The following is a 24,980-nucleotide window of genomic DNA, read 5'->3' as shown; positions in this document are numbered from 1 at the left end:
AGCTGCTGAACTCAGACAGTGTCCTTGGAAAGCTCCCAAGGGAGTAAAGTACTCGTGTGCCTGTGATCTGAACAGAAAGCAATGTCAGCCTGGAGGAAGTACAACAAAGCCACTCATGCAGGAGTCACATCCTTTCCCCCTTTGGCTGCAACGCCGGAGTGTGTTCAGGCCCGAGTTCACCCAGGTCTGGGTTCTGAGGAGGCAGCAGCTCCGTGGCAGCGGTAGGGAACAGGAGCTCCTCGAGAGCTGCTGCTGCTCTGGTCCTGGAGAAGATGCTTTCTGCAGAGCAATGTCCCCTACAGCCTCCTCAGGACAGGGGATGTCCCATGACTCAGAGCACGATTTCCTGCAGGAGTTAATAATATTTGTTTTCCAGGGAATGTCTCGCCCAGCCCTCTGAGGGCTGTGGGCACAGCCTGGCACAGGTTAGCACAGGCTGAGCTGGAGAGGAACTCGAGCCCTGTGAGCATCCCCCTGGTCTGTTCCACCCATCCCAGATTGCTCCATTGCTTACGTTTCATTTGCTGTGGTGCATTTTTACTATTGCCTCCATCTGCAACATATTCCCTCGCTGCTACCCACGACAACACTGGACAAGGCAACCTGGAGCTGTTCCAGCCTCAGCCTCCTGACTCCCATCAGGGCCCAGGGCTTGCAGGGATCCCCTGTCACCCAGCTGCCCCTGAGCACCCACCCGTTCACAGCTGGCTTTTTCCTTTCCCGTTTTTATTGGTCTGCAGTTGATGTTCTGTAAATGAGCCTTTTCCTCGGTTTTGTTCTTGTTTGAACTTGTGGAGCCTGGAATTGCAGGTGATGTTTTACCTTTCTCTGGCAAGCCTGGGGTCGGTGGGAGCACTTTACACACACGAGGTTGCACCGAGGGGTTTCACTGTCCGGGGTTCACTCATCCCCAGCGTGCAGAGGCCGCGTCGGCAGCTCGGGGCACGTCTCATCCCTGCCTCTCTCTAAAGCATTCCAGGGTTCCTTCTCGCTTCCCCTTTGCTGCCAGCCGGGCCGGGGCGGAGGCTGGGGAGGAGGAATGCGGCGTTACCGCATTGCTGAGCAGGAGCCGGGCAGGCACGCCCAGGTGTGGCACAGCTCAGCCGGAGGAAGCTCAGCCCAGCTTTCACACACTGTAGCCTGAGGGACAGTATTTTTTTTCCAGCTCTGTGTGTATCCTTGCTCCGAGCTGCTGCTCCTTGACGTGCCTGTGTCACTCAGCGTGGGGATGGGAGGTGGGTGACACCAACAGCAAAGCAACCGGAGGAGAGACCTGCAGTCATCTGATGGGTCCGGAGCCCCTCACCAGTGCGGGAGAGGCGGTGGCTTTGGGGTTATTTCAGTGAAGTAAATGGAAAAGGCTCAATGCAAGGGCTCCTCATCAGCCGGGCATGCGGCTGGTACCCAAACACGGACCACGTCTCTTAGAAAATGTGGCTCTCTGACTTTTCACAGCTTCTGGTTCACAGGAGTGCGTTTCGCAGAGCTCATCCTGGGCAATTTCGTGTCTCGAGGAATTCCAGCACTGCGGGCAGGAGGGGGATCTGCCTTTCTCCCTGCTTGGGCTGCAGTCTGATGTGAGAACACACACGGTGTGATTGTAGCTCACGTGGGCATCCCGAATCGGGCTTTGAATGACCGAGCGGAGGTGCTGATAGTGGCACTGCCCTGCCAGCCGCTGCCAAACTCAGCGCGTAAACCCTGCCTGGGAGGGTGGGCGAGCACTGGGGCGCAGCGGCCGATGCTGAGCCCAGCAGCAGCTCCGAGGGGCCGGATCCAGGCTCCACTGCAGCCCCGGGTGGGTTAGGTGAACCCCAGCTGGGCTTTCCCCCGCTGGGTGCCCACGGAGCGGCTGCCGCTGCCCTCACCCTGCCCGGGTGATTCGTGTGTGCGCTGCGCCCGTCTGGAGCTGTGGTGAGTTATGCGGTAACAGGGTGTGGATGTCTGGGGATCCCTGAATCACTGCTTTATCATCACTGCACCCACAGGCACCTTCTCTCCAGGTGAGGCAGCTGCGCGTTAAAAGCCTGCGAGGAGCACCCGGCGCTCAGAGGGCTCTGGCGGCTGCCGGGAGGGACACGGGGACACCGCAGGGACCGTGGCCGTGCTCCCGCAGGGAAGAGGGCAGGTGAGGTTTCTGGCTGCTGGGGGAGCGTGCTGGCAGCATTTCCTCCCCTGGGCTGCCCATGAAAGGAACCCCTGGGGTTCCTTTCCCTGGAGGAGCCATTCACAGGAGGTTTTTATGGGTTTCTCCTTTTCCTGGAATGAGAGTTTGGGCCATCACGCGACGAGTTTGGATCGGGAATTGACTCTGGAAGCGCAGGGCGAGGGTGGGGCTGGAGCACAGAGAGCGCAGTGTGCCTGGGAAGGGGTGGCGGGGGCTGTACGGGGGTGTGTGTGCACACTCCATCCCTTCCAGCCCCGCATTCCCGGCTGGCACCAGCACCGCTCCTGCCACGCTGCGATCGCGGCGCTGGGGCAGGGGCTCCTTGCGTCATAGGCAAATTCCGTCTGAGCAGCTGATTTTCCTCTTCATTATTCTTGATTTCCCCCCTGTGTTATTCTGTGTAGATCAATTAAAAGTGTCTCTCTGTAAAGCGAGAAGGAAGGTGGCGGACCTGGGCTGAGCTTTTGAGCTGACGTTTTCTGCTCCTTTTCACTCACGCTGCAAACTCTTCCCTAGGTGTGTCCGTGGCCGAATGGAGCCTCGCTGCCAACTGTGGCCATGGGCAGTGTTTGTCCTGCTGGGTAAGGCTCATGTGCAGTGCTCCCGAAAGAACAGGGTCTGGCTGACTAAAGAGCAGCGCTGCTGATGGGAGCTTTGCATGGGCAGCAGCAGAGAGCCTGGGTCTGTGATAGTGCTGGGGGCTGGCAGGAGGCTGCTGCTCTCTGCCCTGAGCTGCAGGGCTGGCTCTGGGAACAGGGGACACCACCAGGGCTGGTCAGTTCGAAGGGGAGGGCACTAAGCATCCCTGCAGCCTAAAGCCTGGGGCCAGGGCAAAGAAGGGTTTTGCAAGTAACTCTTAGCACAAAGCACCATTATTAAAAATAAAGGTGTCTCGGGGTGAAGCACCCTTCTCTTTGTTAGCACATGGGGTGTGTTGTCCCAAGCATGGCCTCGTGGCTGGTTTGGTGCAGCAAACAGCTCCCTGTTCTGTGATGCTGGTTGGCGCCCGTGCCTGTCTGACATCAGCCCTGATCCCTTTTCCCTGTTGCAGCTGCCCCGCGGCTCCTGGGAGCGCAGAGAGCCTGTTCCCAGGGAGCCTGCTACCCTCCCCCTGGGGACCTGCTGCTGGGACGAGCTGCTCACCTGAGAGCCTCCTCCACGTGCGGCCTCAGCAAGCCCGAGACGTACTGCACACCCCACGGAGAGGTACTGCTCACCCCTGCACCCCAAACCTTCCCTTCATCCATCCCATCCTCCTCACCCTTTGGCACGGATGTGTCCGGGCTTCATGGGGCACTGAGTTGGGCTAGTGGGAGCTGTCCCTGCCCATGGCAGGGGGTAGAATGGGATGAGCTTTGAGGTCCTTTCCAAACCAAACCATTCCAGGATCCTGGGATTTGTCCCCCTCCCAGCCATGCTGGGTCATTGCACCACCTGCAGTGTCCCCTGGAGCCCTTCTCTGCCATCCTCATGGATGAGGAGCTGAGCATGAAGGCAGTGACAGGGAACGGGCAGCAAAATTCTGGCATGAAGCACTGTGGGCAAATTATCCCAAACCCTCCTATCTCAGGACATTTTAGTTCTAAACTAAACTCGTGTTTTACTTCTGAGAAAGGGAAATGTTTCAGGTCTTTCACAAAGACTTGGAGAAGCTGCTAAAGTGAACAACTGTTTTCAATCACTGGTGCTGCGGGGGCAGGAGATCCTGCTGCGGGGATAATGCTGCATCCAGCTGCAGATTCCCAGAGCTGCCATGGAATCAGGGGGAGAATTTAAGGATAAATCTGCCCGAGCACAGAGCTGAGAGCTGCAGGGGTGATGTGTGGTTTGAGCACTTCCTAAAGCCTTTCTGTGACTGCTGTTAACCCCGTAACTGACGGGGGAGGAGCCCCAAGGGTTCAGTGCAGGATAAGCAGAAAAGGTCTTGGAAGAGATGCTCTGGAGGAAAGGAAGTGGCAGCCCTCCAGTGGGGCAGTGTTTTCTGAAACCCAGCTCCAGTGAGTCAGCCTTCCCCTGGTTTGAATTCCCCTGCAAATTGGAGGCCAAGATGTGGCTGTGAGTGGATTTGTTGTGGAGCCAGTGGTGTTCTGGCTGGGCTGGAGAGATTTCCACTCATCGCTGAGCTCAGGGAGGGGGCAGCTCCCGGCCCAGAGGGGTGAGAGCATCAAATCCTCCTGGATGCTGGGCTGGCTGCAGCATCTCTCCTCCTTCAAGTTCTTTTCTGGGCTGGCAGTCACAGTCAGGCATTTCCTCCATTCCCTTTTTTTGGAGCTTTTTTGCTGCTCCCGGGATTTTTGCTCACCACACAAATAAACCCCTGCTGCTTCCCGTGGCTGCTGTGGCCTGTGGACGGAGGAAATGGAAGCAATTATTTCTGCTCTGACTTAATTAGTTGTTCCTTCCCAATTTCTGCTTATAGATGGGGAAAATTGCACATAAACATGCCTCTGAAATCTTCATTTAACATCGACTTTTGGCATTGACTTTTATTTGAAAAGGGGCCTTGGGGCCTTGTGCTTGGGAAGTGAGTGTGGACAAAACCTTGATTAAGCTGCTCATCCTAAAAGCAGCTGCAAGGGGCTGGTTACACCCCGTGCCTGACCTTGGGAGCTCCTTCTGAAGGGCATCATTGTGATCCTCGGCATCATTTGTAAGCTTTGAAGTAGAGCCTGGACATCTCTGCTGGCTGTGCTACACCTGGAGCAGGAATGATCTGCTGGGCACAGGATTAGGGAGTGCAGGTTCATGGATGTGCTGTGGAGGAAGGCAGGGAGCAAGGCTGCAGAGGTCTCTTCCAGGCTACAAGTCCCCAAACTATTCAGTTTTCATGTTCCTCATCCCTTACAAGTACCAGGGTTAAAGGGGATATGGAGCAATTAACATTATGTTGAGTTGGATTCTCCAGTTCTAGCTCTGGGAATGGGGTCTTTGCTTCCTTTCCTTTATTGAAATGAAAGATTCAGAGTTACTGATAGCAAATCCCTTGATTTCTGTTCTGCAGCTGTAATTACCAATGGAGGTCTGATTATACCAACTCTTAACTTGGGAAAAATTCCCACGGGTTCAGCATTTCCTAATTTTTCCCTCCCTTTCTCTACTTCTCTAATTTAAGCAAAACTGAACTCGATTTCCCTATTCCCATCCCATAAAAAGCAAGCTCATTTAATTTATAGACTCCTAGGAGTCCTTTTTTGATTACAAGCCTTGCTCTTGTTTAGTTGCCAAATAGGTACAAATCTGGAGGTGGTTTTGCAACCTCAGCAGAGGGCACAGGACGAGGGGTTGCTGTCACTGCTGCAGTGCCCGGGGCTGCCAGCGCTGCCTGTCTGCTCCCTGCTGGCCCCAGGGCCCTCTTTTGCAACTCTGGTGGTCACTCATCAACTTCAGCCTCTGCTCCATTGTCCGCCCCGCTCCAGATCCCTCTAACCTTTATACTTTGCACTCCTGATTGCTCCATCCCTGGCTGGGGGCTCAGCCTGGTGAAATCCAAGAAGGACGCTCAGCACTGCCATTTATAGCACACAGGGCAGTGAGCAGAGCAGCGGTGGGAGGTGGAACCAGGCAGGCCAATGGTCCGGCCTGGAAGTCACTCAGTGCTTGGGGAGCGCTGCTGGAGTCAGCTGGGGAGGGAAACTGAAAATAGAATAGGAAAATAAGCCAGGCTGGATTTGGAGTCAGGGAGGTGCTGAGGAAAGGCTCAGTGTGAAAGACTGTGAGGGACTGAGGTGTGATTGAAGCCTCAGCTAACACTTCTCTTTCTTTAAATATAGATCTATAATATATGCAAATATATATGTTATATATATGTAAATATAAATGAATGCATGGAGATGTGATGAGGAGCACGAAGCAGCTCCCGCCGGTACCTCCAGCCCAGGGGAGGCACGGAGGGGCTCTCACAGACACCTTGAGCACCCCTGTGGGATCCTGTGCCAGAGGACAGGACGGGAGCAGAGCTGAGTCCCTGTGCTGGTGGTGCTGCCATTCCCTGCATCCTCCTGGAGCAGGTTGGGCTCTGTGACTGTGAGTTCTCACCCTCCAGCCCTGGGAGATTTTCGATACTTAAAATGTTGTTTGCATAAGATTTTCTGCCTTCTCTCACCTGATCTTTGTGGGCACTTGGTGGACGTGAAGGGTGGGAAGTCACTTTTGTCAGCTCTTTGTCGTGGTGTCACGCAGCCATCCATGGGGGATGGAGAGGACAGGTTCCAGAGGATCCCAGTCCCTGTGGGAGTCAGGGGAGGGGGATGTGAGCCCGCTGGAGCTCCTGGCACAGCACAGGGGGTCCCTGCTGCTGATGGATGGTGGCAGCTGCCTGGCAGGGCTGCTCTGCAGCATCTCTGAGCCTCAGCACCAACTCCTCTTTGGCTGCTTCCAAAAATACTGGCCAGTGTCTGCCAAGAGGGAAGTGCCAGACGGATCTGGTGCCGTGCTGGTGCTGGCTGGTGCTTTCATCTGCCAGGCCACCTGCCTGACTCACTCAGGGAGCTCGGAGCCCACCCCAGCACGCTGGAGCAGGGAAAGCTGTGCCTCCCAGCTCACTTTCCTTCCACATCCACGTCGAGCTCTGTACAGGCACAATGCATCCAAAAAATCATGATGGGACCAAAGCATGGCTTCTAGTGTTGGGCTTTTCTTCATCAGGTCGGGGTTTGCACTGAATAATGTGTGTTCCTGACTGGTTGAAGGTAATGCAGCAACCAGAGGCTGCTGCTCAGTGCTTATCTCACTCAGGCATTCAGGCACTCCCTGCTGTTTGCTGCAGGGATGTGCCCCTACCTGCCGAAGAAAAAGCCTAATTCCCATTTTTTTTCCCTCCCTTCTCTGTATCTCATTTTTTTGGCCACAGGGCTGCAGATTGACACATGCTGGGAGACATCTCATCACTGCCTTGCAGCCGAGCTGCAGAGGCAGCAGGACCCGTGTGGGGTGTGGGATAAGCTGGTGCGGTTCGGGGTTTGCAGCCTGTCATCCTGGCAGATTTTAGATGAAGTTTAGCTGGTGTGAGAACAGATGGGGTGAGGAAAACAGGCACCCACGTGCTTGCTTTTAAGCAAGGGAAAGGAACTTTATTTCCTTAAACCCCATCCATGGGATGTTTGTCCAACTTGTGTCTTTACCCCATCTCTGCCGCCCACTCTGAATCTGGGGTAAAACCAAGCTGGGGGGCAGAGGCCTCTCTCTGTGCTTTGAGCGTAACCTTGGAGCTCATTTTCAGTGTCATTTCCACCCAGCCAGGCAAGAAGTGCCACTGATGTCACGGCAAAGAGAATCTCAGGCCCAGGGTGGGATTTTGGAGTGTCCTGTGCAGGGCCAGGAGCTGGACTCAGTGATCCCTGTGGCTCCCTTTCAATTCCATGATTCTGTGGTATATCTATGTTCCAAAACTGAATCCCAGTCCAGTTTAGTGAGTACCAGTTGCTCACTGGGAAGTATGGGCAGAGCCATGGGAACTTCTGCTGCCTTTTCCCATGGAAAATGTATGGATTTCTTCACAGGCATGACAAGCCCTGCTCCACGAGCCTGGCACAGCCACGTCCTGCAGATAACAGTGCTGGAATAGAGAGCTGTCCTGCAGAAAACGGGCTGGAATAGGGAATTACATCACTTGGCTTTGCAGGTGCCTTTGTCCCCCGGGTAACTCGTGGCTGCTGCCCACCCTATTGTTTAATAGCCCTTAATCTCTGTGTGTGTATGAATTCCCACTGCCTTCCAGATTGTTCCTAGATAAACTTGGAATGGTAATTGCTGTCCCTATAGGATATTGGTTGTGCAAGAGCTCCCTGGCGGGAGGCTGAGTGCCAGGAGCCTGGCTGGCACAGTGCTCGCTCTCCCTGCCACGCTGCAGGGTCAGACATGGGACCCCCAAGGTCTCCACAGGGATGAAAGGTCTCTGTTCTGTGGCTGCACAGCTCAGCTTCCCTTTCTGCTGATGAATAAGTGCAGTTTATTTTGGGTTGTGCTCCTGTGCCAGGAGGTTTGATTTCAAGGGCTCTCTGCTCGTGTTAAAATGGCAGCAGGAGCTCCTTAAATTACTTTGGGCAGGGGCCATCAGGTTAAAGTCGTTGGAGCTTTGCTGCCCTGCATGAGCAGCGGAGCAGAGAGGCTGCTCAGGAGCCGGGTCACAAGTCAGGGCAGGAGGAGAGCAGCACGGACCTGCAGAAGTGTCACGCTTGGGCATTTTCAAGTTGTTTTTTGTGGACTTTTCTCCCCTTCCATTTATTTCTGAGACATGGCTCTATTTATTCTGAGCACAGCAGCTTTCCCTCTCACACAACTGTGTTGTGAATTATCCTTCAAAAGTCTGGAATGAATTTCCCTTATTCCTTAACCCATATTTTGGGTGACTCTGGAGTAGCTCGGAGGCACAGAGGGTGAGAAATGATTTCCTCGCAAACCCACAACCTCTTTTACCTCCCTAAAATGGCTTTTTCAGCCCCCACCCCTTCCCAAGCACAGCCCAGTTCCCCTCTGCCTGGCAGGAAGGGAGGACGTGCTGGAGAGCCAGAGCTGCCCCGGGGTGGATGACCCGGGGTAGATCCCAAAACCTTCGCTGCCATTTCTCACGTAGTGCTGCAGCCCTCGTGTGCTCCTGGCCCAGCTCCCAGGGATCCACTGAGCCCTGGTTAAAAAATAAAAAGGGAAAGAGCTGGAAAAAGGTACGTGCTGGTAAATCCCTTCGCATTTTGGGCTGTCATTTTTGGTAATCGCCTCTGTCCCAAGGAACTTTGAGACACATAGTCACAGCTGGTGAGAGCAAATCCTGCTGTTGTGCAATACGGGGTTTTCACAATTTACTCCAAGGACGTGAAATGAATTTGGCTTCAAGTATTAATTTTAGTCTTAATTAAAAAACTGAGAAAAGAAAAAAAATAGGAGATTTTTGCACCCAGCACAGCCCTGGGCTGCCTGGGAAGGGTTTGTCTCACACAGTTGAAGCTTCTTTTTGACTCAGCACCACGTTTGAAGTGGGGCTGCAGCTGCATTGTCGCTGCTGGAGAGCACCGGTGTCCCTGGCTGTGTGAATGATCTCATAAGTATGCACGAGTCAGTCCTAATGAATAATTTAGCCAAGATTAACCTTTCCCCTTGAAGAAAGCCTTCCCTTCTCCTTTGCTAAGCACGGTCAGAACTGGCGGGAAGTTTAATCACCGCTGGCAATTGTTCAGTAGATTATTTCTGTGGATAATTCCTGCAGCTCCCTGACAATTTGCTGCTCGTGGCCATTATCTGGAATGAATTCTGCCTAGTCCTGATTAAATTATTTGTGATTCTCACTGGTAGAGCCAGGGAAATTGCATGATTATATATTTCCAGTGCTCTGTTTGCTTACTTTGCAATATTGTTATAAATATTGTAGTTTGCCAGCTCCTGTGCTGGGGTATTTATAGACAGAGAACATAAAGATTGTGGGGAATATTATGGAAACAGATGGGTTCCAAGTGAGGATCTCACTGTGCACCCAGCTGGGGAAGGGTTCCCAGGCCTGGGACAGAGCAGAAGCAGGCCTGGGCTGTGTTACGAATGAAACCTCAAATTAATTTTTGTAAACCACAAATTAATTTCTAAAGGGGAAAGCAGAAATTGTGGTGCCACCGTGGCCCAGTGGCTGCCACCTCCTGCTGCTCTCTGGAGCACAGACCTGTCCTTCCCCCTGCCCTAGGAAAGGCCTTGTTTGGGGTTTGGGTTGGAATTGGCTCCTCTGTTTTAAGCATCCCGTGGAAGATTTTAGCACGGAGGTGGCTGTAAAAAGCTCCTTGTCACCCGGTGTCCCTGCTCAGCCACTGAAAGCTGATCTCGTCACGGGGGTCCCAGCATGCCTGTGCCTCTGGTGTCACCTTAAAGCCACTGCAGCGCCTGCCAGCCTTGCAGAGGGGGATGGATCTCATTGCTTCCCCAGTGCCAGCTGTGCCCCTGCCAGACCCAGTCCCCCAGACCCACTTTGCACCCAGGGTGACCTTTCTGAGCCGTCAGGGCCAGCTCCTGCCATCTCTGGCAAACTCTGCTTGATCCTCTCTAATCCCTCAGGCTCTGGGATGTGTCACTGTGATACATGTGTCCCACTGCTCCATTTGAGAGGCCCCTCAACAGCTCAGGTCACTGACAGCTCAGAATCCCGGAAGGTTTGGGTTGGAGGAGATGATGTAGTTCCAGTGCCCTGTCACGGGACACCTTCCACCATCCCAGGTTGCTCCAAGCCCTGTCCAACCTGTCCTCAGACAATTCCAGGGATGGGGCAGCCACAGTTTCCCTGGATAACCTGTTTCCACCAGGCTGGAGGTGCTGAGCCCTTCATTTCATGCCCTGAGCAGCATCTTTCCCCTCCCAGGGCCTCTGCAGTCCCTGGTGTTCACTCCACTCCAGAGCTCCAGCTGGGGCCTCCCTGTGTCCCCTCAGGATGCTGCTGTGGGCTCTGGCACCATCTCCTAATTCACCATCCCCCTGCCCTTCCCCACCCTGGCCTCACCTGGCTGTCTCCCTCCCTGTTACCTGGTGGTCCTCGCCCAACCTGCTCGCCCACCCCACGCCTGCCTCTCCCCTTGGCCGCTGTCCAGCCCTTCCCCACTCCCGGCTCTTGCTCAATCTCTTTCCTGCTGCCTTCTGCCCATGTCTGGGCCTGCTCCGGAGCCCCGCGGTGGTGGCTGCAGGGAGCATTGCCTGGTTAGCCACATTTTGGGTATTTGTTTGCTCCCAGGGGACCGTCTTCTCCCGTCCCCACATTCCCCGTGCTAAATCTCTGTTTACTCCTTGGGTTACTTGCTCAAGTGAAGGGCTGAACTTTGAGCCACTCGACTTCCCACCCCCTGGCTTCTCACCCACTGCTTGCTCCTGCTCTGCTCCCGGGGGAGAGCCCGGTGGCCGAGCATCGCCCAGAGCCCTTGGATAGGAGAGAAAGGCCCTTCTGTTCACCAGACAGCCCCTGGCTCTGCGGAAAGGGCAAACCGGTCCTGAAAAGCTGCAAAAGGCTTTCTATCAAGTGTTGGCATTGTGGAAAACAGGGGGGTTGCTTAAAAACCGCAATTTTGATGATTTGCCAAAAATCTGTGTTAGTCAAAAGCATTTTGGGTTTAGTTTTTAGTCCATAAAACCTTGAGTCATGATTTTTAACAAGGTGTGGATGGGAGCATTTGAGGCCTGTGTGTCATCGCTCTGACTGGTCATGGTCCTTCAACTCTCTCTAAACGAGCTGTGCTGATGCTCTCTGGTGCTTAAGGAGCCCACCCTGCCTTTGCTGCTCATCCCTCCGGGATGCTGGGATGGTCACTCCCACTGTCCTTTCTTTTGCAGTGGAGCATGAAATGCTGCAGGTGTGACTCAAGGCTGCCCCACAGCTACAACGGGCACCGTGTGGAGAACGTCCTGTCCTCGGCCGGCCGTGCGCGCTGGTGGCAGTCCCAGAACGGTGAGGGCCCCCGGGGTCACCCGGGACAAAAACTCCTGGCAATAACCTGCCCGAGGGGAGGAGGGAATGGCATTGAGTTCTGTGGATGGGGAGGAAAGAAGGAAAGGACTGGCCTGACTGTTTATTCTCCCCACGTCCCCAGAGTGTCCCTGTGACGGTGCCTCTCTGTGCCCGCAGGTGTCGAGCGCGTGTCCCTGCAGCTGGACCTGGAGCAGATGTTCCAGCTGGACAGCATTGTGCTCCACTTCAGGGTTGGTGTCTCTGGGCAGCTCCTCTGCTCCTGAGGAGGCCATGAATGGCACTGGAGGGGCCCTGCTGGCTCCGTGGGTGTGGGGATCTTGGGGCACAGCTCCCTTCAGGCTCCTGATAGGAAGCACGCCAGAGTCTCTGTTGTTTTCCCCTGATTTTTATGGCTGTTCCCGTGACAACTGGGACTTTCATTCCTTTGGGGGGTGGTGGAGCAGGGTGGTGGGTCCCCATCCCAGCAATGTCTGTTGAAAAGCCTCCTTGGTGCAGGCTGTGTGTGCTGGCTGCAGCAGGGCTGGCCTAGGTGTGAGGGACCCTGCAGGGGATGGGGATTGCTCCAGCAGCCTGCAGGGAGGAGGAGGGACAGGTCGTGCCAGGGCAGGGCCTGGCCAGGGCTGTGGTGTCACCCCGTGGTGCCAGCCTGTGGTTCTCTGTCCCTGCCCGCAGTCGCCGCCCGCAGCGATGCTGATCGAGCGCTCCGTGGACGCCGGCAGGACGTGGCAGGTGCTGCGGTACCTGGCCTCCGACTGCGCCGCCGCCTTCCCCCGCGTGCCCCCCGGCTCCCCCGAGGGCTGGCAGGATCCCCGGTGCCAGGAGCTGCGGGGGCACCCTGTGCACGGGGGCACGGTAGGGATTTGGGGTTTGTGGCAGGGACCCCCTCTTGTGGCCCTGGGTTGGGGTGGGTAGCCTGGGAGTCTTGTACACCTGGTGAGGGATGTGGCCCGTGGCCACCCAGCACTGCTGAGGGCAATGCTTGGGATTCCTGCTCCTCTGGCAGGAAATCCTTTGCTGCTCTGTGACACATGAGGTGTTGTGTTGGTTTTCCTGCAAAATCCTCTGCAGCTCTGAAGGCTTTCCCTGTGTTTAGTGATGTTGTGCAGAGGCAGGTCTGGAGCACACGGCGCCCCAAGCAGGAATAGAGAGCAGCTCGAGTTTCCTGCCTTTTAACCTGGTGTTTGTCCCTCTAAGGTGAAATTCAGTGTCCAAGACCTGGGGTCTGTGACTGCCTCCTCTTACAGCCAAGCCATCGAGAGTAAGTGATGGGCCTCCTTCAGAGCTGAGAAAGGGAGAGAGGAATGAGGCTCCTCATGGTTCTCCCCGCAGTGAAGGGAAGCCCTGAGCTGGGGTAACCCCTGGGGTACCCTGAGCTGCCCATCCGGGGCGTCAGGCAGCAGCGTTTGGTCTTTGCTGACGGCTCAGCTGCTGGTCTTTGTGCCAGTTCCTCCTTCCCTTGCTCCAAGCCTTCCCCACCAACTGCAAAGAGCTTCTGCTGGGCACCTGCTGCCCCTCACATCACACCTGTCCCCTGTCCCCAACAGAGCTGGGGCCCTTCACCAACCTGCGGATCAACTTCACGGAGCTGCCCCATGTCCCACGCCAGGGGTACCACTCACCCAGCACCTTCTACGCCGTGACAGAGATGCAGGTGCTGGGGAGCTGCTTCTGCCACGGCCACGCCGAGCGCTGTGCCCCTGCAGGGGACCAGCATGGCACGGTGAGCTCAGGGCGCCAGGGGCCTTGGCACCAGCGGGATGGCTCCAGCGCCTGCCTGGAGCGCTCCTAGGGATGCCTTGGCCACGGTGCCCAGAAATGGGCTGTGGGAGGCTCTTCAGTGGGCATGAACCGGAGAGGCAGGAGCTGGAGGGGCACTGGGAGGGTGAAGCTCTGTCCTGAGCCGCTGCCACCAGGATGGGTCACACCTTGTCTCTGCAGCAGGTCCCTGGTCACTGCGTGTGCCAGCACAACACGGCCGGGCCCCACTGTGAGCGTTGTGCTGCCCTGTTCAACGCCCGGCCCTGGGCACCCGCTGAGGACAGCGACCCCCACGAGTGCCAGAGTACGGCCAGTGCTTCCCCAGCCCCAAATCCTGCCCAGCCGTGAGCTCCGAGCCCCTTTCCTGGGACCCTCTGTGGGGTGGGTGGTGACACTGTCTCGGCACCTTTGCCACTCATGGGCTGCACCAGTGCCCAGCTCCCAGGTGCCACTGTGGGGCTGTCATCGGGTGTCCCTGTGTCACACAGGAGCCTTGGGCACCCTCTAGTGCCGCTGCTGCTGCTGCCGGAGGGGTTTGCACGGTGCCGGCTCCAACCGAGCTGTGTTCTGGGATTTTTTTAGGATGCGACTGCAATGGCCACTCGTCCTCATGCCACTTCGACCCTGAGCTGTACCGAGCCAGTGGCGGGGCCAGCGGGGGGGTGTGTGACAACTGCCAGCACAACACCGAGGGCAACAACTGCGAGCGCTGCAAAACCAACTATTTCCGCAACCACCAGCAGCAGCTGAGCCACCCCGAGGCCTGTCTGCGTGAGTGACATCCCTAAAGCCCTGCAGCCCCTTCCCCAGCCCCTGCGCCCCTCAGCTGGGACATTTCTTGGCCATTTGCAGCCTGTGAGTGTGACCCGGATGGCACCATGCCCGGCTCTGCCTGTGACCCGGTGACAGGGCGCTGTGTCTGCAAGGACAACGTGCAGGGGGACCGCTGCCACCTCTGCAAGCCGGGCTTTGCCCTGCTGACCGGTGCCAACCCCGCTGGGTGCCACAGTGAGTACCCCTGGGACATTCCCCTTGCCCCCGGGGTGCCCCCTCCCCACCTCTGCCCCTTCCGTGGCCCCAAAAGGGACCCAGGTCCTGCCCAGCTTTGGTTTGGGGTTTTCAAGCCAAGGGCCTGTTTTGTAAAGGTTTCTAAAAGCTCCTTGTTCAGTCTGGGGGTGGTTTCAGGTGTAAGTTTAGCAAAAAGCACAGGGCAGGTGGGGTTTGGGGGGTGCAGCTGTATCTGAGTGCCCCCGGGGCTCAGGGCAGGCAGGAGGTGATGCCGTGCGCAGAGCGGGGCAGCAGCACGGGGCAGCCGTGGGTCAGGGCAGGCCTGTGTCCCCCTGGGCTGGAGGATGCTGGGAGCCCTTGGGCTCCAATTCCTGCTGCAGCATTTGGGGGGGCTGTCAGAGCAAGGTGCACATCCCTTGAGCTCTGGTGGGAAGGGAGAGACGGGAGAGCCCCTTTGGGTGGCTACTAGGTCCTTCGGGAGGCTGGCCTGGTGCTCTGCGCTCGTTTGTACCAATCCCAAACCAACCCCTCCTCGTTCCAGGATGCGCCTGCAATGCCCTGGGGACACGGCAGGACGAGCCCTGTGATGATGAGAGCGGGAGGTGCTCCTGCCTGCCCAACGTGGTGGGCAGCGACTGCGGGCAGTGCACGGCCGGGCACTGGGACCTGGGCAGCGGGCAGGGCTGCCGGCCCTGTGCCTGCCACCCCCGTGGCTCCCGCAGCCCCCAGTGCAACCAGGTACCCCCAGCCCGCCCTGGGCAGCCTCAGGGTGACGCCTCTTCCTTCAGCAGGGTTTCCTTTTTGTTTCCCTGTGTTTGCTCCATTTTTTCCTTTCCCTACTCCACAAGTGCTGCTGTGAGGGGCTCTTGGGGGCTGAGCTGCACAGACCAGGGTGCCACGGCTGCGTGTCCCCTCACTGGGGACCTGTCAGAGCATCAAACCCACCTGTTGGGTGGCTCCTTTGTCCTGTCCCATCCATGGGAACCTTCACAAAAAGAGCCGTGTGTTCCCCAGTGCATCCCACTCTTACTTTCCTTCTCCTAATTCCTAGAAAACACCATGACAGATTATTCAGGAAAATGAAAGAAGGTGGTAATTACTGAGGCAAGATTAAGTCATTTTAAGAAGCCTGATATTTATCAAGGAAGCCCTAATAAGACATCTTCATACAGGCGAGGGAAGTTAATTATGCTCATTTGTCAATGAAAAGCATGTGTGCCACTTCAGGCTTAAGAGGCAACTGGGAAAATTAAAGTTAAATGTAAAAAACCCCAAACCATGACAAATTCTAAGAGCCTAAGATAGGTTCCAAACGAGCTCAGCGTGGGGAGGAGACCTGAGATGGCAAAGCAGCTGCTCGTGGGCGATTGCTTTGTTTTTGAAACAAGGCTGAACACCCTCCTTGTGGTGCTGGGGCTGTTTGGAGCCTGTTTGCATCCTGTGCCTGAGGTGCAGCCTGGCATGGGCAGCGCGGGCACGGCCTGGGCACAGCCTGAGCAGAGGAAATGGTCCATGTGCTGGTTTTGGTGGTCAAGAGCAGCTGAGGGAGAGCGTCCAGCAATGTCCCTGACGCGTTCCCCTCTCAGTTCACAGGACAGTGCCCGTGCAGGGACGGCTTCACGGGACAGACGTGCTCGGCCATGGGGCAGCAGCTGTGCCCACCCAGGCACTACAGAGATGCACGGGGAGGGTGCACAGGTAGGGACCTTTTCTTTTGGTTTGGCTTGGTGTTTCCCATGTGAAATCACGGATTATCTGGGAAAAGGCGTAGCTGGCCCATGTCCTGACATCCCAGTTCCCATGTTGTTTTGCAAGAGAAATTTCCTCTCTGGAGCAGCCTCCCAGGTCATCTGCAGTATCCACAAATGCCCTCCCAGCAGCTTTGGGCAGGCCCTGGGCCACCCTGGGCTGGCCCTACAGGGTCAGGGGCTCTTCCCATTCCTCTGCCCAGGCCACCTTTGTCCCAGCTGCTGCAGGAGCTGGTGGGAGGGGATGGACGTCAGGTTGGGATCTCATTAACCCTAATTAAGGGCTAGTCTTATACAGATATGAAGTTATTCAGCACCACTTTCTTTTGGGCTTCACCTCTCTCTCTCTCCACCTTTCCTGTCCCAGAGTGTGACTGCGACTTCCAGGGCACGGAGGAGGTGGGCTGTGACCAGGCCACGGGCCGGTGCCTGTGCCGCAGCGGTGTCACTGGGCCCCGCTGTGACCAGTGCCAGCGGGGCCACTGCAGCTCCTACCCCGGCTGCCAGCTGTGCCACCCCTGCTTCCGCACCTACGACGGGGACATCGAGCGCCTACACCTGCGCCAGGCCAGCCTGGCCAACGCCACGGCGTGGCTGCCCACGGGCACGGGGGACTCCCGGCTCGGCCCTCGCCTCTCGCAGGCACTGGGGAACTTGCAGCAGGCACAGGGGATCCTCGGCCGCTCCGCTGTGACACCGCAGAGCCTGGCCCAGGCGGGCAGTGCGCTCGCTGCCATCAGGTGAGGGATGGGTGCTGCCCGTGGGGCACATCCCTGATCCAGGAGGAGCTGCTGGGGTTTCTCTGGGAGCTGCTTGCATGGGTTCTGCTTTGTTCCTGTCCCTGCAATGCCTTGCTCTGCTCACGGAGTGAGCGGGGATGCAGGAGAGCAGCGCTTCCATGTGTGCCTGTCCCGTGCACCCAGGAGGAGCGTGGGCAGGCTGTGTGCTGGCACTCTCAGGGCACATCCAGCATTCCCAGGCCCTGCTGTGGGGGGCTGCAGCCCAGCCCCTCTCTCTGCAAACTTGTGAGGCCCTGGCGTGTCCTCAGCTGTCCCTGGGCTCAGAAGTGCCCCTCTGCCAGGTGCTGGCAGTGCCCCAGTACAGATGGCTCTCTCAGCCCTGCTCTCTGTCTGTAGGTGCTTTGCTCTCTGCTTAATTCACATTTTGTTCTTTTTCTCTGCTAGGGAGCAGGTCCGAGGCATAAATCCTGACCTTCGTTTCCTGGATGACACTGCCTCCCTCTCGAGGGAGCTCGAAGCCCTCAACAGCAGCTTGTTTGCCACCAACTCCCAGTACCAGAGCAAGAAGACCCAGTTTGAAGCCAGCCGCAGCACGGACCTGTCAGGTACAGCTCTGCAGCTGCAACATCTCTTCATTTGCAGTTATTAATTTACCTCAGCGTGACTGTGCCTGGGGTTTCCCCCCGGATGGGCGGATGAGAAGGAGTTTTTAACCTGCTGTCAGCCTCAGAACAGCAAACAGATCTCCTTTCCCAGGGAGAGGGATGCTTCCAATGCAGCCTCTGCTCCATGACCTGGGCTTTCACACTGCTGGGGTATTTGCTCTGGTGTTTTGGGGCTGGGAGCTCAATTGTGTTCCTGTTCCCCACCAGCACAATCTCTACTGCCGGGGAGGGGGGGAAGGGGACAGCCCTGCTGGGAAAGTGTCACTGAATCCATGGCTGAGAGGAGGGAGGTTGTGCACAGATGGAAGGGATGGAGGGTGGGGAAGAGAGCCAGGCGGCTGTCAGGCACTTGGGAGGAGAAGAGCTAATTAAGCCCTGCGACGCTGCTGGTGGCTGCTGCCATGAGATCCCCGCTCCAGCTCCTCTCCCAGTGCCTCCCTGCTGTCCCCTTGTTGCCACAGCACAAACTCAGCTCGGGGACATGCCAGCTGTGCCCAGTGGCTGCACCAGGGCAGCTCACTCTGCACCTCTCTGTCCGTGCAGGGTTCAGAGCTCCATGTCCTGGCCACCCTCCTTCCAGCCTGTGCTGGAGAGGAATTTTGGGGCTGCTCAGGAGCTGGGAAAAGGCTCTGAAATCTGTCCTGCCCTGCGAAAGCCCAGGATCAGCATGTGTGCCTTGGCTGCCTTCAGTTTTGTTTCAGCCTTTTAACCCCAACCCAGAGTTCAGTCCTTCAGGGGACCTCGAGCTCACTGAAGGAATGGCTGGAAGGTGTTTGGAATTAAAAGGAGTTTTTGGTGCTGCCTCAGTGACCAATCCCTGGCTGCACCCCGCTCCTGTGCAGGCAGCCGCTGCAGGGCAGAGCCAGCGCCTCGCCGAGGGGCTGTGCTGCATTTGTGCGTCATTTGTGCCATTTACCGGCTTTATTCCCACAGGGGCCTTCCAGACCATCCGCTCTGCCCACCAGACCTCCAGCAGTGCCAGCAGCCTGGCCGCCGGTGCCCCGGGGCTGCTGGCCCAGGCGCGGGAGAGCCGCCGGAGCGCCACGGGGCTGCAGCGGGGCCTGGCTGCGGCCGCGGCCGAGCTGCTGGCCCTGAAGGGCGAGCTGGCCTCAGCCCCCAACCTCACCCCTGTCATCAACCAGGTGAAGATGCAAAGTGGGTTTTTAACTTCCCCACGGGGTGTGTGTGGTTTTCGGGGGGCCCTGCAGAGCTCGGGAGGCAGAAGCCTGGCCTCGCAGCCGTGCCATCTCCTCAGGCAGGCCGGCACGGCAGGACAAAGTCTCTGTCCAGACAGACTCAGCTGCTGCTGGGGCCATCGGTGGAGAATTGGCTGAGCAGCCCCTGCCCGGGGATTACAGATCCCAAAGCAGTGCCCACCACCCCCTCCCAGCCATGTGCTTTTCCCTCTGGGGGCTCTCTTGTGGCAGTTCTGGTATCTCCAAGAACCACTTAATTTCTGGATGAGGTTTCTCTTATTTCTCCTTCACTGCTGTTATTGCCATGGAGATCCATTTCAGTGTCGGTTGCTGTGGAGACCACCAGCCTCTCCTCTCTGCTGCTCGGGGCACCAGCACGTTCCGAGCCACCAGCCTGGCCCTGGCTGTGCACGTGCCCCTGCTGCAGTGTGAGCTTGGGGCTGACTCTGCCAGATGCTGTGCAATGCAAACTGCTGCTGCTCTCCAGGGGCTTCTCGTCCAGGTCTCCCCACAGCAAACAGTGCAGGGTGGATGGGTGGTTCTGCAGAGGTGTTTGCTCCACACAGATGTGCTGTTACTCATTGTGAGCCACTGGGCTTTGGCTCCTGTTTCTGCTCCAGCTCGGGCTGGTGAGGCGATGCTGACCTGGTGTCGCTGGCTCAGGTGTGGGCATCCAGCTCTGCCTGCCCTTGTCCAACAGTGGCACATCTGCAGTGCTTTGGGCTGTGCCACCCGTGTCACTGCCAGCCCCGCTGCGCTCCCTCCTGGTGCCCAGGCAGCTCCTGCAGCTTGAGCTCAGCAGTTCCCAGCTGCCCTGGCCGGGTCTGCAGCCCCTGTGGTTCTGTGTTTGCCCCCCACGGGCACCAAGGGTCTCCATCCGGGCGCTGCCCAACTCCAGCTGTTCTCTCCCTACCCAGGTGTGCGGAGGGGCCCGAGTGGAGCCGTGCACCCCTGCCCGCTGCCAGGGGCTGCTGTGCCCTCGGGACAACAGCTCTGCCTGCGAGGCCGGCCGGCCCTGCCGCGGCCTCTTCCCGCTGGCCAGCGGGGCCCTGGCTGCGGCCGGGCAAGCGGCCAAGGAGTTCGGCAGCCTGAGTGCCCGGCTCCGGGACACGGCACAGCTGGTGAGTGTGGGCACTGCCTGTCCCCCTGCTTGGACCTTTGCTTACCGCAGCAGAGAGTGAGGAATGCCCCACCTCAAACCTTATTTGAGGCTTGATCCTTTGGGTAGCTTGAGAAATCCAGGAGTTTTTGAGTGGGAGGCTCCCTGCTGCGTACGTGGGTCCTGCCTGCCCAGCTGAAGGCACGTGAGTGGCTCTGGACACACCACAAGGAAACCTTTCTCACTCCTGGGTTGGGATCAGTACGGCAGAAGGGGTGGGAATATGGAAAACTCTTGGATCCTTTAGGTGTGTCTGCTCTAGCATTTGGTGCAATCAGGGAGAGTTCGTGTGTTAGGGCTCTTGCAGCTTCTTTCTGTGCCTTGCAAAGAGAAAGTGAGGGTTCAAAGTCATTCAAAATCCATTTCAAAAGTGTTTTTAGAAGCTGAAAGGCGCTGTCTCTCTTTGAGAGCCTCCTTTGCAGATCCAACCCTCAGTCTTTAACATTCACAGTCCTTTAAAGCTCAGGCACAGAAAGAACAGGGAAGAAGCATCGTTTCCTTGCCCAGTTCCCTCGGAGCTGCAGCAGGGCTGTGGGCTCTAGGACGAGCAGAAGGCACCATCAGGTCACTGTTGTTTGCAGATTAAGACGACAGAGCTGTCTGCGAGTCAGATCCAGAGCAGCACCCGGCGGCTGGTGGAGCAGCTGGGGGTGACCAGGACGCAGATCGAGGGGGACGTGCGGCGCATCCGGCAGCTCATCCAGCGAGTGCGGAGCTTCCTGTCAGGTACCCCTGGCACTGCAAGGCTGGGGCTGCCGCCTGCTTTGTGCAGGGACACAGCTGGTTTTTACAGTGATCAGAGAATCAATCCAGAGGTTGGAAAAGACCTCCAAGGTCATCAAGTCCAAGCTGTGCCTGATCCCCACCTTGTCACCAGCCCAGGGCACTGAGTGCCACGTCCAGGTGCTCCCTGGACACTCCGGGGATGGGGATTTGCAGCCAGCAGTGACCCGATGCAGAGAGGTTTTCTGGCCAGGCTCAGTGATGCAAACAGACAGATGACCCTTCTCTGGAGCAGGCTGTTAATCAGATGAGAATTCCTTGTTGTCCTACAAACTGATGGGATGACTTATTGTTCACAGACAGATTGTAATAACATAATGAGCCTCCTGAGCATTAGCTGAATAAGAAAATCAGGTCATTTGGTGCTGCCTGGTGCTAATGATGAGTGAAGATATTTCTGAACTAATCGCTGGGCTAATGTCCCTTGGGCTATGCCTGCTTCTGATTTATTAACTTTTATTTCTGAAATGAAAAAAGGCTTGTCTTGAAACACACCCTCATCTGCTCAGTGAGGGCTGCCTGACTGCTCTGGGCTCAGCCATGGTGCTCTCGTTGCCAAATTCAAGGTATCATTTCAGCTGTTTGCTGAAAGTTTTGCTGGTGCGAATGAGAAGTACATGGAATTCAAAGAGATTAATTCAGAAGGGATGCTGGCAGCTGTCTGGAATGAGACGTGTGTGAGATGTGCATGGGTGTCTGCCCTCCTCCTCCCTTGCATTTGCACTCCCACCTTTCCTGATGCTGTCTGTCTGCAGACAAGGACACGGATCCTGCCTCTATCCAGGAAATCAGTGAGTCAGTTCTGTCCCTGCGCCTCCCCACGGACGCTGCTGCAGTCCGGAGGAAAATGACTGAGATCCAAAAGCTGGCGACGGAGCTGCAGTGCCCGGAGGACATCCTTGCCCAGACGGCCGAGGACATTGCCAGGGCCAAGAGGCTGCAGCAGGAGGCAGAACAGGCCAGGTCGGTGGGGGTTCAAGGCCTTTGGCAGCTGAGGGTCCCTCGGCTGGGGCGGAACTGGTGGTTCTCAGCTGAGTTCAAATCTTGCTCTGCCTGAGCTGTCCTGGCTTGCACAATCTGAAGTTTTAGGCCAGAACCTTCTGTGTCCATCCAGTGCCTAAAAGAATGAGACAATCTCCAGACACCTCCCTGGGGCCCTAGGCGAATAAATCTACCAAGAATAGATCCTATTATAGATACCAGGACAAGAAGGGCTTTATCAAAAGCAATGGAGGCTTTTCTCTTATCTCGAGTGCCTGTGTTGGGACATGACAGTGTTGCCCTGGTATTAGTTGATATTGGTGACCTACATCCTAATTGCACAAGAGAGCATGAGGAGATTCAGTGGGCTATTTGTTTTCTGGGTGAAAGTTGGGAGGATTATTCCACGGTCCCTTAAAAAGTAATTACAGGGTGTCCTTGCCAATTTGGAGCATCTGCTTTGTCACAAGTTGACTTGCAGCAATCCCCCAGTGAGAAGGTCAGCAGGATAAGTCTGTAAACTCCTTGGCAGTGTCTGACACCTGCTTAACCTGCTGGAAGTGATGAGACAGGGGAGCCTGGCTTTCTCCAGGGCTCTGCCACCCAGCCTGAACAGTCCCACTGCAAGCAGAAAACTGTTCACTGGAACTGCTTCCATGGTTATTGCTTCCCCTTCGATACCTTGTCATGCACTATGAAATGTTTCTGACTAGTTTGAAGGAAGGTGTTTCTCTCCCCTTCTGAGTTTGTCTCCTTGGCTTGAGGCTGTGAAGTGGAACTAATGTTTCTCTCACATGGAAACCTGCTGCAGTCCAGACCTGTGGGTTTTGGGGATGGGAGATGGCAACTTTCCCAGTAGCAATCCCAGTAGCAATCCTAGCTTCTCAAGCTCCCTGATTTTACTTCTGTGACCTCGACTTCCAGTCTGTGCCCTTACCCACGCTCACTCCTGGCTGCTTCTAACCTTTCCCCAGGAACCGGGCCAACGCTGTGGAGGGCAGTGTGGAAGAGGTGGTGGGGACCCTGCAGCGAGCCAACACGGTGCTGCTGGAGGCCCAGGGGGCCCTCAGGGGCTCGGGCTCCTCCCTGCGCTTCATCCAGGAGCGTGTGGAGGAGGTGAGCGATGCCCGGTGCCTTCCCAGTAGCGATCCCGAGTCCCTCGGCCAGCAGAGCTGGTCCCTGCACAGGGAGGGCCTTTGGATGTGACCTGACGTGGATCCCTCTGCTCTCAGATTGAGGCTGTCCTTGGTCCGGCCGAGAGGAACGTGGCGGCCATCGGGGCCGGGCTGGCCGGGCTGGCCGGGCGGCTCTCGCGGCTGCAGCGCGGCACTGACCAGAACCGCCTGCGGGCCGGGGACATGCAGGACATGGCGGGGACAGCGGCACAGCAGGCCAGCAGTGCCCAGCAGGTACCAGCTGCGGGGTGTCCCCGCTGCCAGCAGCAGCACAGCACAGCCAGCTGTGTCCTGGCTCAGGACGAGGAGAGGAGATTTTCCTGTCCAGGCCATGGCTCGTGTGCTGTCACATCGCAGCATCATCCCACAGCTGAATTTCTCCAGAGTCATTCCCAATCCTAACACCCTTTGCTGGGAACTCATTTCTGGTCTGTCCTGCCTGAGGCAGAGCGGCCCATGGAGCTGTCAGTCTTTGAGTGCATCACAAACTGTCACACATTTGGTAACAATGCTCTAGTGCAGCATCTGTTTAATATCTAAGCAGGATTCAACACTGGAAAAACCCCTTCTCTGCAGCCTGCTGGATCCTACCTGCAGTGCTTGTTTGCTTTTCCCCAGGCTTTTGCACAAGTGAAGGAGCTGTACACGGAGCTTCAGGGCAGGATGGGGCAGAGCCCGGCGCTGGGCGAGCAGGGCAGGAGGGTGCAGAGCATCGGCCGGGAGGCGCAGGCCCTCTTCGAGGAGACCATGGGCATCATGCTCAGGATGGAAAGTAAGGCTCTCGCAAACTCAGCGTAATTGTGCCCTGGGGAGCAGCTCCTGGACTGCTCTGGTGTGAGGGAAGGGAGTGACGAGGAGGACAACACACTTTGGGCAGTGAGAGGGTGGGATTTGGGCTGTAGCTGGTGGTGCTGTGCCAGGAAATTGAGAGTTTTCAAATGCCACTGTGCTCCCATTTTCCTCCACACACTCACTTCCATTTTTAAGCATTCAAAGCAGATGGCTTTGTTGGGAGTGGTTGTTTGGGGTTGTTTTAGAGGGGGAGCAGAGGCAGTGCAGGATGTTGGTTTTCTTGCCCCATCAGAGCTGCACAGGAGGGAGGTGGAGGCTCAGCCCAACCCCACCATGTAACCCTTCCCTTCCCTTCCCTTCCCTTCCCTTCCCTTCCCTTCCCTTCCCTTCCCTTCCCTTCCCTTCCCTTCCCTTCCCTTCCCTTCCCTTCCCTTCCCTTCCCTTCCCTTCCCTTCCCTTCCCTTCCCTTCCCTTCCCTGCCCTGCCCTGCCCTGCCCTGCCCTGCCCTGCCCTGCCCTGCCCTGCCCTCTCTCCTCAGCTTTGGAGTCGGAAATTCAGGAAGGCAACAAGGCTCTGATGTCCAGGCTGTCCCAGCTGTCAGAGCTGGAGGAGAAGGTGGGGAGGATCCGGGACACCATCAAGGAGAGAGTTGCCTACTACGAGAGGTGCTCCTGAGGAGCCCCCGTGCTCCAGGGCATTGCTGCCTCCTCTGCACACACGGACTGGTGCATCCATTCCCGTTTTCCAGCTGGAGTTCTCCTGCGTCCAGTATCTCTATTTTTAGCAAGTTAATTTTCCATACCTCTGGAAAATAGCTGCACTGAACCAAAGGAGCAGCCCCACAGAGTGGGTTGGACTGGCCAAAGCTGCCCAGTGGTTGGAGGAGAAAAGGGGAGAGACATCAGGCTCCCATGGCAAATAAACACATCCCCAGGTTGTTATTTCCAGAAGGCTTTAGAAAGCAGGACATTTTTTTTTTCTTCTTTTAGCCAATTCAAGCTCTTTAAGCTGAATTTCACTGTTCAAATTAAAGCCCTCCTGTGGGGTCTTTTAAAGCTTTTTATCTGTGCTGCAGTTAATTCTTCAAACATGCCATGGCTTCAGTACTTCCCTCTGAGATCTTCCTTCAAATAAGCAGATCAGAGAAATGGAGAATTTTATCTCCCTCTGTACAACATACCTATATTTATGCAAATTAGAGAAACACATAGTCGAAGGTGAAGTCAGATGTCTTGTTTGATTTTCTGCCACAATCTGCTTATTTACCACGGAACATTTTGCCAGAGAAACACCAGCGGGAGCAGGTCTGGGACGCACAGGGAAAGCTTTAGGAGGGACTTAACAGACCATTTCCACATCAGATTTCTATGAATAACCAAGAGGC

The 24,980-nt window shown here is 56.5% G+C and overlaps 1 protein-coding gene across 1 annotated transcript; it reads left to right on the top strand.

Moving 5' to 3' along the window:
• Positions 1 to 2,699: 2,699 nt before the first annotated feature.
• Positions 2,700 to 24,271, top strand: LAMB3 (laminin subunit beta 3; the record flags this gene model as incomplete). The annotated part of the gene is made up of 22 exons (XM_082296229.1): positions 2,700 to 2,748; positions 3,219 to 3,373; positions 11,456 to 11,570; positions 11,748 to 11,821; positions 12,264 to 12,443; positions 12,786 to 12,849; positions 13,136 to 13,311; positions 13,530 to 13,653; positions 13,932 to 14,120; positions 14,202 to 14,357; positions 14,899 to 15,095; positions 15,944 to 16,055; positions 16,473 to 16,845; positions 17,290 to 17,450; positions 18,444 to 18,652; positions 19,624 to 19,827; positions 20,447 to 20,591; positions 21,404 to 21,611; positions 22,604 to 22,745; positions 22,862 to 23,038; positions 23,423 to 23,576; positions 24,135 to 24,271. 22 exons carry the CDS (start codon positions 2,700 to 2,702, stop codon positions 24,269 to 24,271), a joined length of 3,501 nt encoding a protein of 1,166 aa, XP_082152355.1.
• Between the last annotated feature and the right edge of the window lie 709 nt (positions 24,272 to 24,980).

This window comes from Coloeus monedula, assembly GCF_965178545.1.
Source record: "Coloeus monedula genome assembly, chromosome: 23".
NCBI lineage: Eukaryota > Metazoa > Chordata > Aves > Passeriformes > Corvidae > Coloeus > Coloeus monedula.
The sequence above is the reverse complement of the archived record's forward strand: the minus strand, read 5'-3'. Positions and strand labels throughout refer to the sequence as shown.